At 42.9% G+C, this 16455-nt stretch overlaps 1 protein-coding gene across 1 annotated transcript in view; it reads right to left on the bottom strand.

Moving 5' to 3' along the window:
- The window catches only part of MYO1H (myosin IH), a 606720-nt gene that overhangs the window by 518101 nt on the left and 72164 nt on the right, over nt 1-16455 (bottom strand). Inside the window, exons 5-6 of the mRNA XM_085633501.1 lie at nt 10563-10761; nt 6234-6314 (exon numbers count right to left, since the gene is read on the bottom strand). Coding sequence (XP_085489627.1) covers nt 6234-6314; nt 10563-10761 — 280 coding nt within the window. The remainder of the gene's footprint in view (nt 1-6233; nt 6315-10562; nt 10762-16455) is intronic.

The raw sequence follows: 16455 nt of genomic DNA, 5'->3' as shown, positions 1-16455 counted from the left end.
CCCATAGCCTGGGTGTCCCATGCAAAGGGCACCCAAGACATGTGCTTCACCTCTTCGGACCTTTTCACATCTAAAGGAATTAAGGCCTGAATCTCCACTCCTTTGATAAACCAGCCTCACCATGTGCCTCATAAACGCCACTTCACAAACCATTTGGCCACTCACTCCAAGACCCAACAAACACACTAATCATATTGCATTCCTACAACCGCATCCAGATACCAATCACTAGAATACACACAATTCCCACAACATATCACATTCAACTGATACTCATCAAGGTACATTCAAGAGTCATACTAACCTTCTGCTCCTTCAAAGACAACTATCTGGAAAAACTTACCAAAACACTCACACCCCACAATGATGTGAACACTCTCTTCAGCATCTGCAACACCTCTAGCAGAAATCATGTTGAGTGATGAGGTCTACTGAAAATCCGATCCTCCAAGCTTAATCCCTCAGTTCCCTGGTACACAAAAGAGTTTAAGGAAAATAATTGCACCATACAAGGGCAGGAGAAGAAATAAAGAATGTCAACATTTTCATGTGACCTCACCCTATGCAAAACATTTTGCTCTAGCTATCAATTCCTTAATTTATATCAAAATCCACTTAGCACAAGACCACCATCAATGAGGCAATCAATAGAAGCAAAGCCCTGTCCAAGGTTGTCACAAATGTACCAATCCTCTTCCATAACCCGTAATCCCTGCATCATTCAAAAGAATTCAGCACCATCAACCTCTTCTTCACCAAGACATTAAAACAATACGATAGAACATTGCTATTACAGCTAAAAATCCTTCCAGTAATCTCTCATCACCTCACCACCAAATGGACTGCCTTCAATCGAGCCTTCTGAATGGATCCCTCCAGCATTCTGAACTCTCTCAAATCCATTGCCTATGAAGCCAACAAACGTCCTTCCTCCCTTAAAAACTCTCTCCAAGGAGATGTCCTCATATCCAATCTCTATATTATCAATGCCTCAATAGAACATTCCCAAATGCCTGCAAGACAGGTCAGATCCTTCCCCTGCTAAATAAACCTACCCATGACCCTCCCTACCATGGCAATTCCCACCCTTTTGCCCACGTACCTTTCATGTGTAAAACCGTTGTGAAAGTGGTCGCCACTCAGCTACAGGATGACATCAGCAAGAACAACCTTCAATAGGCCTATCAATTAGGCTTCAGACTACACTGGAGCACTGAGGTGGCCCCGCTTCAAGTAGTCGATGATGTCCTCCTTCTCAATGATAGAAACAACACTTCACTACAGGTCCTGCTTGAGCTCTCAGCATACTTAGGCACAGTCGACTGTCCAGCTCTGACCCTTACCCTGAAAACATGCCTGGACTTCGTGGGTGCTCTCCTGCAATGGTTTAGATCCAACCTTGACAACCAACACCAGCTTGTACAGATACGAACCACAAGATCACTCCTGGTCTCTTGCAGAGTACCTCGGGGCTCCATCCTCTCTCCAATCATCTCCAACCTCTACATGGATCCAATCTTGCACATAGCAACAACAAGCTCCACCAATATGCTGACATGCCCAATCCTACTTCAAAATCAACTCAACCAACAACATACGATGACTCAAACTGTGTTCCACCCGTTATTCATATCCAAAAGTCAAGGTCCGCTATGTACCTGAAGCTTAGCCAAACCAAGACTGAATCCACTGAGGGTCTACCCATGCCAAACACCCTCAGATCTAGCCATTGCTCTTCAACTCAAACATGGCAAGGTTCATGCCTCAGCTGGCAGACCATGCTAAATCTCTTGAATTCTCCCTTGACACTGCCCTCACATTCAGAAAACACATTATAAGGAAAACCAAGAAAACATGATTCAAACTCTCCCTCCAGAAAACAGTTAAATCTTTATTAGCAGAAGATTACTTCAAAACATCAGTACAAATCTTAAACCTTGCTCACTTGGACAGAGTCAACACCATTCTCAGTGGTCTCCTCAACACCACCCTTGCGCCCCTAAACGTAAACCTACACCCCGTGGCACATCTCCTCGAAGGCCTGAATAAATTTGACCCCCATCACCCATGTGCTAAGGCATCTACACTTCCTCCTGTTTCCAGCCCAGATCATCTTGACGAACAACCGCATCACATACAAGGCCCTCAATAATGAGGCCCCAACTTATCAGACAAACAAAGTAACCACTTTTTGAGGACAACATATGACCATAGCCTGGATTTTCCTAGACTAGAGGCAAATATTGCAAGAAGGAAAACACCAGAAGGCAGACCTTCACCATTTATGATCTGGAACAACATCCCCATCAATATCAGAACAACACTGACTCTCCTACAAATTCAGGAAAAAGCTGAAGATTCACACTAACCCTCATACACTGGCGTGGTGGAAATTGCACACCCATAAATACTGATATTGCTCTGAGCAGATGGTAAATGTCTACAGAGGTGATGTGTGGAGCAGGGAGAGAGGGAGAGGCATGACGAGGCGGGAAGGGAAGGGTAATATGTTTCCTAGGGAGTGCTACATGCTCCCCAGTGCTTTGGCACAGGGTCAGGCAGGAGACTAAAACAGGGACTGAGCTACACTTCAGCACATCGGCTAAAGCAAATTTACCAACTGAAATATCCTGCCAGTAAAATCAGGAGCAGCGTAACCGAAGCATGAATACCAGCCATTTCATAATTGTGCAGAGTGGAATTCCACAGAAGAATTGTTCTCCATTCAACTAATAATTGAGCCTAAATTTATCTTTCCGGGGACTCTACTCCCTGTTCAGTGCTACATCGGTCTCTAGTTAGATTAGGGCGACACAAATACCAACACATAGATCTGTATCATCCACCACTACCATCTACATACAACCAGTAGCGGCCCGTGGAGGGAGTACTGTGGGGCAGTAAGGCCGGGCGGGGGAGGAGCAGGGTGGGGGGGTAGTAAACTACTGAATACATCCCAATGGAGGTAAGTAAACAAATAACTAAATAAAACGAATTTCGTTGTGCGCACTGCATTGCCAAATGCGATGCAGCACGCGCAACGAAATTCATTTTATTTATTTATTTGTTTGAAGACCAACTCTTCAGTACACTCATGGACCTGCGAAGGACCCCCATAAGGAATCTTTTGTACTCCAGAGGACTACCCTGCTGCTTGAAGCCTATTTGTACTTCAGAGGATTGCCCTGATGCTACCAGAGGACTGCCCTGCTGCTTGAAGCTTGCCTTGTTCCCTTAGAGAATTGCCCTGCTGCTTGAGGCCTGCCTTGCTGCTTGATCCCAGGACTACCAGAGTCACTCAAGGGTTAGTTGTCTGGCCTCCTGAGTGATCTACAGGGACATAACAAGCTCCAGAGTCCTTGAACTCTGCACCTGGCCTCTGCCTGTATTGAAAACTGTTCCCCTAAGTGGTGCCCCTTTAGTCCTGGACCTTTGGACATATTCCAAAAGGTGTTCCTCTAGTCAAAACCTGAAACTTGGGATTTAAAAAAAAGTTGCCTGAGAACCAACAGGAGACTAGGACCTACCTGCTCGCCGATCCACCTGAGATGCATCGTTAGTCAGTCTGACTTCATAGTAGCTCCCACTACGCTCTTCTCTCTGCAGCAAATCCAGCTCAGTAGGGCCTTCAGCAAGGGTATCCGGCCTTGTAGAGCCCCCATCTGCATCTTCGTCCCACTGGGGATTTTTGACTCCCCAAAAAGTTACAAAGTTTGAGTGTAGAAATCTTCACAACAACTCCGTACAGCGATTCCCTGGTGGCAGCATCTCCTTCTCAGACACCTCCAGCTTCCTTTCCTTGCTGAACTTCACCTTTTCAGGAACTTTTCTGTGAAATTTCTTCTAAGTCCGAAGGTATACCGAGACGGGGCCCAATCCACCTTGTGTAGCCAAATCGTACTCCATCGTGATCGGCCTTAACTCTTGACTTTTCCCCAGTCTCGAATGACCACATAATTTATTTTGGTGTCATTTAATGTATTACAATTTACTTTATTTTCCTAAATTGGTATGGGAGTTTTCATGTGTTGTGCTTTCACTTTATTAATGGTTGTGTTATGCATAAATACTTAACAAAGTGCCTCTAAGTTAAGCCTGAATGCTTTTGTTTTTCAAGTACATGTATGCTGGCAAGATTAGGGCTATGAAATGCCCACTAGGTCTGTGTGCGTTTGGAGTACTTTATGTAGTTTAAAAAAAAATCTATTTTCGATACATTCTACAATAGTCTTGAGGAAGTTCGATGGAACCAAAGACATGCTGATAATTTGTTTTCTTTCTTTTCTTTTCTGAACAAATACAAACACAGCTTACATAAGAAGTCTGTGTGAACCTTGGACTTTTCTAATCTTACTGTTTAGAGTGCTCCGATACCATATTTATCCACCTCCTCTTAACTCTGAAAATGGATAGAACATTTTTTTGATTCAAGGGTTGGAGTAACTTTCCTTTCAGGTAGGAAAGGGAGAAAGATCACCCCCAGATTTGCAGAGGGGTAGAGAAAGAACTTTCTTCAAGTGGAAAAATGTTTTTCCTTTTAAGATAAAAGATGTGCAGTTGCACCGGGGGATCTATTCCCCCGGTGCAGAATTCTACAATATGTATAAATCTGCACAGTGGGAATGCAAGCCTGCAGGAATTATCACATGGCATTCCCAGTAGTAAATCAAGAACTCTAAACCTGGTGCAGCTTTCCAATAATACTAAGGGAAAAGTTGATTAATAGGAGAAAAAAACCCGCATAAAAGTATGTTCAGGTGGAGATGTAAACATTTCATTTTTTAGGGTTAGAACAGTGAAATATTTAAAAATCTGCAAAAGGCATGCAGTAGTGGAGTATGGCTTTGAAGCCGTGCCCACTTTCCGCCCATATTTTCAACTGGCTTGTTTCATTGTCCTTCGTAAATGCTAGTTTCCGAGTCGTTATTAGGCTTGGTAGTCCCTCCTTGGTACCGCCTTGTCTGCATTTGTTACCTCCCATAACGACTGGACCTTTTACTGGTGTTGTTACATGGTCTGCTTTATAAGTCAGTGAGCACTACTTTATTTAATGCTCTTCCCCTTTTCCACCCACTACCTTGCAGCACGCCGCCCGCTTTTATTTAAATTTGTATTAATGGCGGTCCGCTTTAACTATAACGGACATGTTTATTTATTTATTTATTTTAGCAGCGCGGTCCGCATTTAGCGGCCGCGCGTACATATTTATTTAGTTTACTAGCGCCCATGCGGCGCTTTCACATTCATAGAGGCTGCGCCCCTTTCTTTACACAAACCACGTCTAAAGAAAGGTATGTGGCCGACATTAAAGTGAAAGCTCGGCATGGGCACTTTTACCCAAAAACAAACATCTGTTTGTCAACTTGACAAACAAATGCTTTTTTTTGTCAAAGCCCTAATGCCGCAGTTTCACTTCAATGTCGGACATGCCACTTTCTTTAGACACGGCTTGTTTAAAGGAAGGGGCGCGGCCTTCATAAATGGGAAAGTGCTGCATGGGCGCTAGTAAAAAAACAAATATTTGCAATGCAATAGGTCACGCATTTGCGAGAGTTTAAGCTATTGCATTGCCATTAGCTTAAACTCTTGTTAATGCGAGACCTTTTGCATTGCAAATGCTTGTTCATCTTTTGTATGTGTATCATTCTACCATCGGCTTCATTCCAGCAGTATCTGTTTGGGCTGCGCCATTTACATACCTCAGTCAGTACTTGCATGCGTCTCCTGCTAACCACCTATCCCCCTCTCGTTCTTCCCCTAAAACGCTCATTGTATCCAGTGTCTACAGTCCCTTCACTTTCCACGTTTATAAGGTTTTTTGTATTGCCCCACTAGTTTCTCGACCCCCCTGTTTGTATGGTGTCATCTCAATGCCTCATCAACGCTTCCTCTCATTTCTAGCCGTCTCTCTGAAGAGCATCCGTACAGACGCTAGTTGATAGTCATCGATAGAATGAATACAACATGGAGTGTTTAAAGACAGCCAGGCAGAGGCCAGGCAGAGGCCTACAGCATCCCCCCTTCAGAGGAGCCACAGATATCAGAGAGAAAGTCATCAAGCTGCATGTACACTCAATTAAAAGCTCTTACCTAGCCCTGCACAATTCAAGCTCATCCTCATTGCAAAGGCAGATGTTACTTTGAGTGCCAGAAGAATAAAGGTTGTATACTTTACACATCACATACACTCTTGATTGCTTTGTTAACAGTCTCCATCATCATGGCTGCCTTACCTTGTAATCAAACTGAATGTCCATATATTTTCCAAATCTGCTGGAGTTGTCATTATGCACAGTTTTTGCATTGCCAAAAGCCTATTAGGAAAAAAGAGGTTCCATTCCATTAATATCCGTCCAAACATTCCCTACATCTCCCACGAGTCTTTACGAAGTCTAAAAATCCGCCTATAACCTATTCTAAAGACCATGCACACTGAGATAAACCCCATTTGTGATTCTGCAAAATAGTATGAAAACATGTTGAATTATAAGGATTTCTATGATTTTTAATATGTCAACATATGAAGCATGTGTTCTCTTGTGACAAATCAAACCAACCACTGTAAAGATGTTTCAAAACATGCATTGCCAAATGTCTCTCTGATTCATATTGAGACAGGTGAATAGTGTTATACATTCTTACAAGGAGTACAATATATATTTTGCTGCTCAATAAAGCATTGCAAACTTTCAATGCAGACGTCAGAAATCAAGAAACACATACTATCATGTAGGCATATTCACTAAAGAAAGGCTTGAGAAACCACTGCAATCTTAAAGTGATTATGAATGCCAGGGCATAAAACGTGCACTCTGACATCTGCTGAATGCTAGAGTGGTAGTGGCATCTTGCATGATATGGTCAGTTAATGGCAGGATGCCAGTTTCATATTCCTAGTCACTATGCGTGTTAGAGATATGATTTTGATTTTGAATTACAGTGTCTGCTTCTCTATTCACTAATTTGAAAAACTTCCTTCTCCACCACCAGCCATAAGTTAAAAGACCTACAAAAAATCAATTTCATATCAAACATCGCAACGTGCATCGGCTCCTTAAATAGGGGGTGAAATACACTGTGGCTGGTGAAAAAGTCAGTCATAATTTGAATGAGGATGCCTGGGTTAATAATCTATAGTATTCACTACTCTGATCCTCTCTTCTTTTCGTTAGTGTTGGCATCATCACATGGAGCAATACCAACTCCATGTGTGATGTTGTGGTAATGATAACTCTAGCAACAGCCCGTGTGGTAATGCCGCCTCTAGCAACAGTTACCCTGCTGTGGATGCAAAAATATTCTTCAAGCCCACTTTTCTCTAGGTTCTGCCTCCCCTGTACAAGATGGGGGTGACACAAAAGACGGCTCACCACTATCCTTCATCTGGAAATATAACAAATGCTCAAGAATCGAAGGTGAAGCTCCTCTGGAACTGGAGAAGAGCCCTATGAGCTAAGACCAAGAAGAGAGAATCAGAGCTCTGAATATTACTATTGCTGACACAGCACTTCAGATTGCAAATTTTCTATCTGTTTCCATAGAGCAGAAACATGAATGTCAACAACTGGAAGATTCACTAAACACAGTCAATCATTTTTTGGACAGCCGCTAGAAGTTGTGGCGGGATGAGTGATGCTCACCCCATGAGTTTCCCCTGGGCCTCAGGCTACAGATTCAAAATGTCAGCCACATTTACATGCACATAGACATGCGAGATTTGCAATGAGGTTTCGCGATATCAGAAGTTTCCGTTCAGCTGCTGCACTCCGTAAGTTGATTGTAAATTTGCATTCATCCTGGGCATAGTCTGTGCACAGGGAGGGATAGTGATTGAACTGCTGGCACAGATGCTGCTGGTAGATTGTCCATATGGTGTAGGTAGTAACATGTCTGTCTAGGTGACTTCACAATTGTACATTTTTTTGTCATAGGACATCAGACTTTTTTCTCCTTGTCTAAGTGAAAGGAGCAAGATTTCGCAATCAGGGAAGCTGCACCTATGTCATTAATGCTGCAGACTAAGCTGAGGGGCGCTCAGTGAAAAGATGAGCCTCTCTTTGGATGCTGGTGTTTGTGTGCCTGAAATGCTGAAATACCTGCCCAGAGTGTGGGTTCTTCCAGGTGTCATGACTTGTTTCATGACCTGTGCCTGGATGACAAGCATAGACGTAGGTCCAGGAGCCAAGGCTGCCACCAGCACACAAATTATAACATTCTCCTTTTGGGGCAGCGGTGTCTTGAGGAACACACCCTCAAGTACCTTCTCTAGTACTTAGTAGAGTGCTTTGTTGGGTACAAATCCAAGTGTCACCAGTATTGACATCAAGGTCTGTGTTTGAATCATCTAAGCATAGCCTCTTATAATGAGAGGACTAGGAGATAGAGTCACCGGAATCCCACCTTCCCATGATGATCCTCCTGGGATATTCAGTTGTGGGACTTCTAGAGAAGGCGACTGATTGGTACCAGTGCTTACAAAAGGAATATGAGAGTGAGTGTTCACTCCATTTGCAGATGGTTCAGTATGTGCTAGGTGGACCTGTTGAGAGTTGTACTAAGAATACCAGAAGATTGTGGAACAAGTTCAGAAAGACATGGGACTGTCTCTCTACCTCTCACATGGTAGCTAAGGCTCCATGAATAAGCCTGGGCTAAAGTGGGCTATCAGCACCTTTCCAATCTTAAGTTTGGGTTTTAGGGATGCAGTACATACAGAGTCAGATCTAGATATAATGATCTAATAAGTCAAATGTCGAACTGTCTTAAGTGGAGTCCATCTTCCCAAAGCAGAAGCAGTGGAGTCCAGAGGAGATGAAGCTCTGGTACCCGAATGTGCTACTCAAGGGTCTAGAGACTAACACTGCAGCACAGAATCTGGTATGGACTCCTTTCCAGATCTAGTGCAGGTGTGAAGGGAATGGAGTAAAGTACTCTGTGGATGCATGCTGCTACATTGTTGGAGGGACCTTCCACCAAGAGGTTTCCTGGCAGTCAACTGGAGAGAAGGACTCAGTTAGGACTGCTGACTCGGAGAGCGTTGACTAATGTGCTTCAGAATGTAGGGAGGGTCAACGCACTGAGATAGAAAAACTTCATGATCTTGCTCTTTGACATTGAGCCTTCTTTCTCTTAACAACCTCCTTCACTGAGCAGGATCTAGGCTTGGCCACGGTCGATAAACAAGGAGCTATAACACGCCTTATTTGTCTGAGACTGCAATATATTGCACCCATAGAAGGAGTCAGGCTTTTCTCACTTGTGCAACCAACCGAGTCACTAGAAAGGACTGACATGAGGTCCGTCAACTTTAGTCCAGGGTGCAGTCATTTATCAACATTTTGCCCCGAAGGATAGACTGGCTTAAACCGGTGGTCCAATAGGATGTTGGGAAATCAGTCCCAAGTGAGCAAACGCCACATACTGGTGCAGTAGATTCTCTGGAATGTTTGGTTCCCAGAAATATATTTGCCGCTGGACACTTGAAGTCTGTTCCCTGGACATTGATATCAATCTGGCTGAAACAGGCTATCATAAACTAGGGGAAAAATGGTTGAGTAGTGAAGCAAGTACATACTTCTTGCTCGGGGACAATGAGATTGACCTTCAACCATTTCTTCCAAATGAAGCAATCCAGCATCTCCTAAGAGATAGGGACCCAGTAGTATTCATGCAATGGAGACCGTTGTTGAATGACCTCGTAGCTATGGTGGCAAACAAAGCAAAGGTAGATAACTGTTCTCAAAGCAGGAAACCGAGAAATTATGTAGTTCACCCATTGTAAATGGCAGGTGGCAGGCTACACCTGGCTTAAAACCACAAAGTTGCTGCATAAATTATCTAAGTCGGAGAAAGAAGAGAAAATGGAGTGTGAAATAGTAAAACATTTGAGAGAAAAAAGGTGTGGAGGCCTCCTTAGGAAATCAATGATTCTGAAAGAAGCAGGTTCCAACATACACTATGCGGGAGAAAAAAGCTGGTGAGGGCCATTGGACAAGACATAGCTGCAATGTATTCACACATGCATCCTGCTAGCAACCCAATGCATATTAAACATCAAGAAGAGGAGCTTGCACTCCTGTTACTCTCTGACGAGCTGAGAGAGAAAGAGAGCCAGGACGGAGAAGAAAATTCATGAAATGAAGAACTGTGTCGCCACTGCCAGTTGTTCTGCACAATACAAAATAATGCTTGCTCCACAAATCAAGAAATCAGCAGCCCTACAATCCATTTGTACTTACATAACAATTTGCGAGGTCACATATAACTCTGTCTAAAGTGTCATAGGTTTGCAATACACAATCTGCCATTCAATGCACCAATTCACTACATAAATTCACACACAATCTTATATTTTTAATTGGATAATTATCTAGGCCTACAACTGATGGACCTCGAAAAACATAGGTAAAGAGTACAAATGGCAAATTGTGGACATATTAGATGTAGTTTCAAACTCGAAGAAGCCAAAGGCAAAGAACCCGTAGACACTTCACATTAACTACTGCGTTTCAACATGAGAAACGGTTCTTCAGGCATTATAAGGTCTCGCCCACATCAGTTACCTCCAACACTGGATTGGACAGAAGAAGCCGATCCCTGACCACTTGCAGTTTCTGGGTGGTGGGACACACCATTGCCAGGTACTGGAGGATCTTCTTCGACGTCTCTGTTTTTCCAGCTCCACTCTCCCCGGAGATAAGGAAGAAATGGTTGTTGCGTTCAGTGCACATCACCCGGTAGGCGTTGTCTGCTATGGCATAGCTACAGGTTGGAAAGACATACAGAGACAAAATATTACATTTATATTTCCATCAATTACATAACTAGTCTAAGCCACAGAGAATATGGCATGGGCACATAAATAACTATTGAATCCACAGCGTCGTGTCATATTGTGGTGACCACAGTGTCCATAGTTGAATCCTGACCTTCATTGGCAAGTAATGAACGATCAAATATTTGTGATTGTAATGAAATCACTATAAATAAAAAATGGTATTTTTCCCAAAACCTTGTCTAATGTAACCGCATCAACATGATTCCACAGGCATTCAGTCTCAGGGAAGTCCTTGAGCTTCTCGATGACGTCATAAGGAGACCGTGGGATCAAATGTCTCTTATGGCTTACAAAGACGAAGTGTAGCTCTACTTTTTGCCGCTTGGCTTTGGGTGCAGGGGTGCAGCTGTAGGAGACCATTGAAAGAAAGCAATGGTGTGAGTGTCACTTGATGCATCCAACCCAGAAAAGTAGTAGGATTGCCTTCCAAGGGAAAACAGATTGTCGAGAAGGTTCAAAGGAGCAGGCACTGGGAGACTATTCTTCCATATTCTCTGTGGGTCGCCTGAATCACCGGGTCTACAAGCTCAGGCTCCAAGCTTTGGGCATGCCCTCTTACTCTGAAGTACTCAGTGGTAGAATACATTTGTGATGGGTGGAAATTCTTATGCCACTACTAGTTAATCACTGATATATCCTGTAGGTAGCACTCTATGGCATTGAATTATATAGCTTGTGTGTGCTATGCCATTAGCTTAATAAATTCCACGTATTATTACTTTTGTGTTGCCATCTGCTTTCGGATAGTCCTTGTCAGTAAATCTGAATATCAATGCATCCTCAACCAACGTGTATATCATTTTGCCCTGATTTTACATTCTCATCAACATCTTTCAAAGCCGTTCCCAAACATGCTCGAAAGATTCAGGCATGTAGGCTATCAGTTTCATGATCCTCTTCTGGTATCCAGATAAGGTGATCCTAATATGTACGTCCTGCTACTTTCTTTCTCTCCTGACTTCCCTCAGTAAAAGTTATCATCTGACATGCCAGTTGCTTAATGATAGCATTTATAAAGGTTAGAGATGTGGTGTTTAATTGAGTTTCTTTCTTCTAAAACCTCCCCAAACCCTCAGATGTCGCTTGGATTTTATCACAAGCATTTTAAACACATTTGCCAAATCACATACATTTTATTAGCTAATGTTGGCGTTAAACTAGGGTTACTGCGAATGGCTCAGATGCATAATGTACTATATTCAGCAAAGAACTTTACTGAACTTTGTGGTGTAGCATTTCCTTAGTTAGAGAGATGGAAACGTCTTCTCTGTAATTGTAGTTCTCTATTACAGGAATCTTTACTAGTGATGACTGATCTGGGCATTCCACATCAGTAATTCCACCCCGAAAATACGGGCTGTGCAGCACTATAAAACTCTGAGATACAGAATGTCATCACTAGTACAGGCTGTCCCCCATAGGAATGCATAATCTTCATGTTTCCCCACCAAATTCTACATGTAAATTCAAATTTAGAACAGTTTTTTCCGGAAATATTCTGCCATGTTTTACCTGATCAAATGTGTCAATTGAATACCCTGAGGGTGCTGCCTAAAGTCACACCTCACAATCACGATTCGGGCACCCTTGTTTCTGTCCAACTCAGGATTTCAGAGATACTGTCAATAAATGCCTACATCTTCCTGCAAATTGCCAGTTACCATTTGGATAATACAAAAGCATGACCTATCCATGTGACTGGTGTTTGTCTGCGTGGACACAGAACCAACTGCACCAAAGTGGCCTAGGAGACAAAGAGCTTTTTTGAGTTTTGTATAAATGAACTTTTGTTTAAATAATTCCTTCGGTTTACCTCATCATCCGAAGTAAGCAGGGGCTGTTATTCTGGGGCTGTAAGATTTGCTAAGAAAACAAGTGAATACAGGATCTGGAAAAGGTTCTTTCTATATATGGACAGAGCAGAAAATGCCTCTGCAGGTGGAAAGAATAGTGGTGACTTTGCTTCTTTTTATGGGAAAATGAGGTTCGCATCTTGGATTGCGGATGTTGTGTTCCCTATTGATACCATCGAACTGTCGGTGTTGACTCGAGGATCAGACAGACCGATTGATCATTTCTTGGGATTTCCTTTTTACAAGATCAAGAGATCATCATAAAAAGGTGACTTTCTCATCAATTATGATGAAAATATATTATGGTTGAAACCATGGAGCTAGCCCTGCAGATGTGAATGCTGCCTGCTAGCTGTATTAGGGGTGAATGTATGACGATACTACGTCATCCATTACCCCGCAGTAGGTTACAACGCGGACGTTACATCGTCCGCGTTGTTACCACGCATGGCTTTACATCGCAAGTCGTTTCTACGACTTGCGCTAGATGGCGCGCTGGATTTAGGAATAGTATAAATTACTATTCCTACTCCAGTTAGCGCAACAGCAGGGAATGTGTTGGATTTAAAATCCAACACATTCTCTGGTGTTGCGCGCCATCTAGCGCAAGTCGTTGAAACGACTTGCGATGTAATGCCATGCGTGGTAACAACGCGGACATGTAACGTCCGCGTTGTAATCTACCCGCGTGGTATTACCAGCGTTGTAAACCCTGTTTCCCATCTGGAGGTGAGGATTGAAACTAAAGTTCATTCGCAAAGCACTGAAATGTTACCAACACCTCAAAAGAGGTGTCAATTCTTTTGCAAATTCACCTTTGTGAATATTAAAAAATAAAGTTTTGAGGGGAGTAGGCAGTGATCCACGGGACCACTTCCAACTGTCTCTCAAATAAACAAAAAATAGCCCTTTCATTTTAAATGCAGACCCTTTTGCTTAAACAGAAACCATCTACATTTAGAAAGAAGCATTTGAAATGCAATAGGTCTCGCATTTACGCAAGTTTAAACTATTGGCATTGTAAATGACAATGCCTTTTAATTATGTTTTGGTTTGCACAACATAAATTAAAGGAATTGTCATTTACAATAACATTTACAATACCAATAGCTCCAAAACTCGCAGTTGCGAGACCTATTGCATTGTAAATGTCTATGATGATGGCACTCAGATAGCCAGCCTCTTGAATATAATCCGAAAAACCGCTCCATTCCTCTACCAATCACTGGGCAGTGCTTTAAATGGAAATATAGAAGTGCAAGTACTCATTATTCAGAGTGCCTGTTTGCTCCTCAGAAGTGCCGGTACACTTTTGTGGAATGGATTGTAGCAGTGCTAAGTAGTGCAGGTACTCTCCCTTTCAAAATAAATAAATGTGGCTACTCAGCTGAAGGCATGCTCGTTACCAGCTGAAGCCCTGGACAGTATGGTGCCCACAAACATCCTGAACCATAGAGCATTATGCATTCATTTATTAGATCTTTTTCAGCAGTGCGCACTCCCTGACCAGATAACATTGTGGTCACAAGAGATTTAAACCTCAGTTTATTGTTCCATCTAATGGGTTGCAAAAAAAATGTAGAGGACTTTGTGTCTCATGGATTTATTGGTGTGGCCACCTCTCCCTGGGTCATGAGGAACAGTGTTCCTAGTCCTGGATTTTTATATGGTGACCTAAGGCATTATGGGTGTTGTAGTCTTGCTTCGCTTCGGTTGAACTTTCTAGAGACTAGCACACATGAAATCAATGATTTGCTGGTGAAACGTCTGAGACTGGAGGCAGTGTCTGTAATAACATGGGGTGAGGTGGTCACCCTAGTTTAGCTGTGACTTGGATCACTTACACCAGGGATGGCAAGGGCAAGAGAGGGATAACAACGGCTACCCCTGAATGTCCTTAATAGTCCATGAGTAAAGACTCTCCAAAGTCTAAAGCACATTGTATTCACCCATCACTGAGCGTTTTGCCAGGGACTTTCATATATCCAAATTCTAATTTTGCAGTCCCCCACCTTCTCCTGGGCCCCTGTAGGGGAAGGATTTAAAAGCACCTTTTCACAGATAAGCACCGCCGGCATCGCCGTATTGCTCACTTGAGCTGTACTTATGACTAGCTGTCAGACAAAAGGGCTTGCTGCATGACCTTGGAGTAGTCACCAGTCACTGTCTGAAGAACATGGGGGCATATTATCAAGACCGTGGCTACAATTATCGCCGCTTTAGCGGCAGAAAACTGCCGCTAAAACGGCGATAATGGGCTTGATAATATGCTCTATGGGAATTCCAATTGAAGCTCAGGTTAGATGTCCTTCACATCTAATATGGGCTTCAATTGGAATTCCATAGAGCATATTATCAAGCCCATTATCGCTGTTTTAGCGGCAGTTTTCTGCTGCTAAAGCGGCGATAATTGTATTGCCGGTCTTGATAATATGCCCCATGGGGTATTAGTCAGAGTAGCAAACCTGTCATAAGGGCGCGTTACAGACATTCGAAGCCCCCCTCTGCTCCAATTCCGAAAAAAAAACACATAGGTGTACGCAAAGGAAATTTGAAGTTTTATGACTTTCCACCAACTTCTAAAAGAAGCTGTCAGATAAACAGATGCCCATTTAAACAAGTTTTGGTTTTCATTTTTTTGCCGTGAAATAGTTTTCAGAGTGAAAACATTCTTTCCACCACAGTCCTTTAAAAACGAACGCATTAGAAGCAGGTCACGACCTCTGCGGGTCTCTCTAAGTAGAAATGTCTGCAGATAATTTCAGCGGCGATTCTTACGTGCACTGTCAATCGAACTCTTCCGCAAGCAATATTCAGTGCATGTACTTACCGAGAAATCCATAAGAGGGAGCCATAGCACAGAGAACAGACAGCTATGTCTGCAGCAACAAATTCAAACAGTACGCCAGTATACCATCATTCACGAATTAAAATAAGATCACCTGGGCAGTATCTCAGATTCATTATATAGAAAAAACTTCTAAAAAGAGCATTATTCATTCTGTTGCAATAGTATCAAAGTATTAACCCCTCGAACAACGAGTGGTGCGCGCGCGCGTGCCACAGCGAGACATCTCGTTTCACATGCCGGCCGTGCGGGTAACCGACACCAATAGGCCATGGGTGGAGCAATGCGCCCGCCTTTGGCCAATTGCGTGCTGTCTTTGTTAAAAAGACGCACGCAAAGGCCAATAGTGTGGGCCAAAACAAAAAGCACACGCACAATCGTGTGCGAATCTTAGGTCCGTTTTCGAAATCCCCTACATGAAGTCTTCGACAGAACAGCGCATGCGTGCTGTTACAGGCTCGACCTAAAAAAGGTGGCCTTATTTAAAATGTGTTCACAGACATGACTCCAGGAGGTCACCATCCCTGTGATGGCATCCAAATGTAGTGAGCCACAATTTACGACCCTCCTGCTGAATATTGTTGAGGTAGTTTGGATTCCGACTCACTATACAATTTAGAATTTTGCGTACTTCACCTGTTAGCATAAAATCCCTTTCCATTTCCAAAAAGTTAACGTGCAATTTTCGACCACTTTTTGCAAATGGAAATGTCATACATCAGGCCTAAAATCTGCAGCCACATTTTGTGTATGCACATTTCCTTGTGAAGATTTACTTAGATGGTCACTTAACTGATGCTTTTCAATAAAAAATATGCATTTGCGGCACACAAAATAGAAAGATTTGCTGTATTAAAGTGTTACATATGAATCAATTTACTACTATGAGCTAGACATAGGTCTAATTATATACTTAC

Source organism: Triturus cristatus, chromosome 11 (genome assembly GCF_964204655.1).
Source record: "Triturus cristatus chromosome 11, aTriCri1.1, whole genome shotgun sequence".
Classification (NCBI taxonomy): domain Eukaryota; kingdom Metazoa; phylum Chordata; class Amphibia; order Caudata; family Salamandridae; genus Triturus; species Triturus cristatus.
This window is presented reverse-complemented; position numbering and strand designations above follow the sequence as displayed.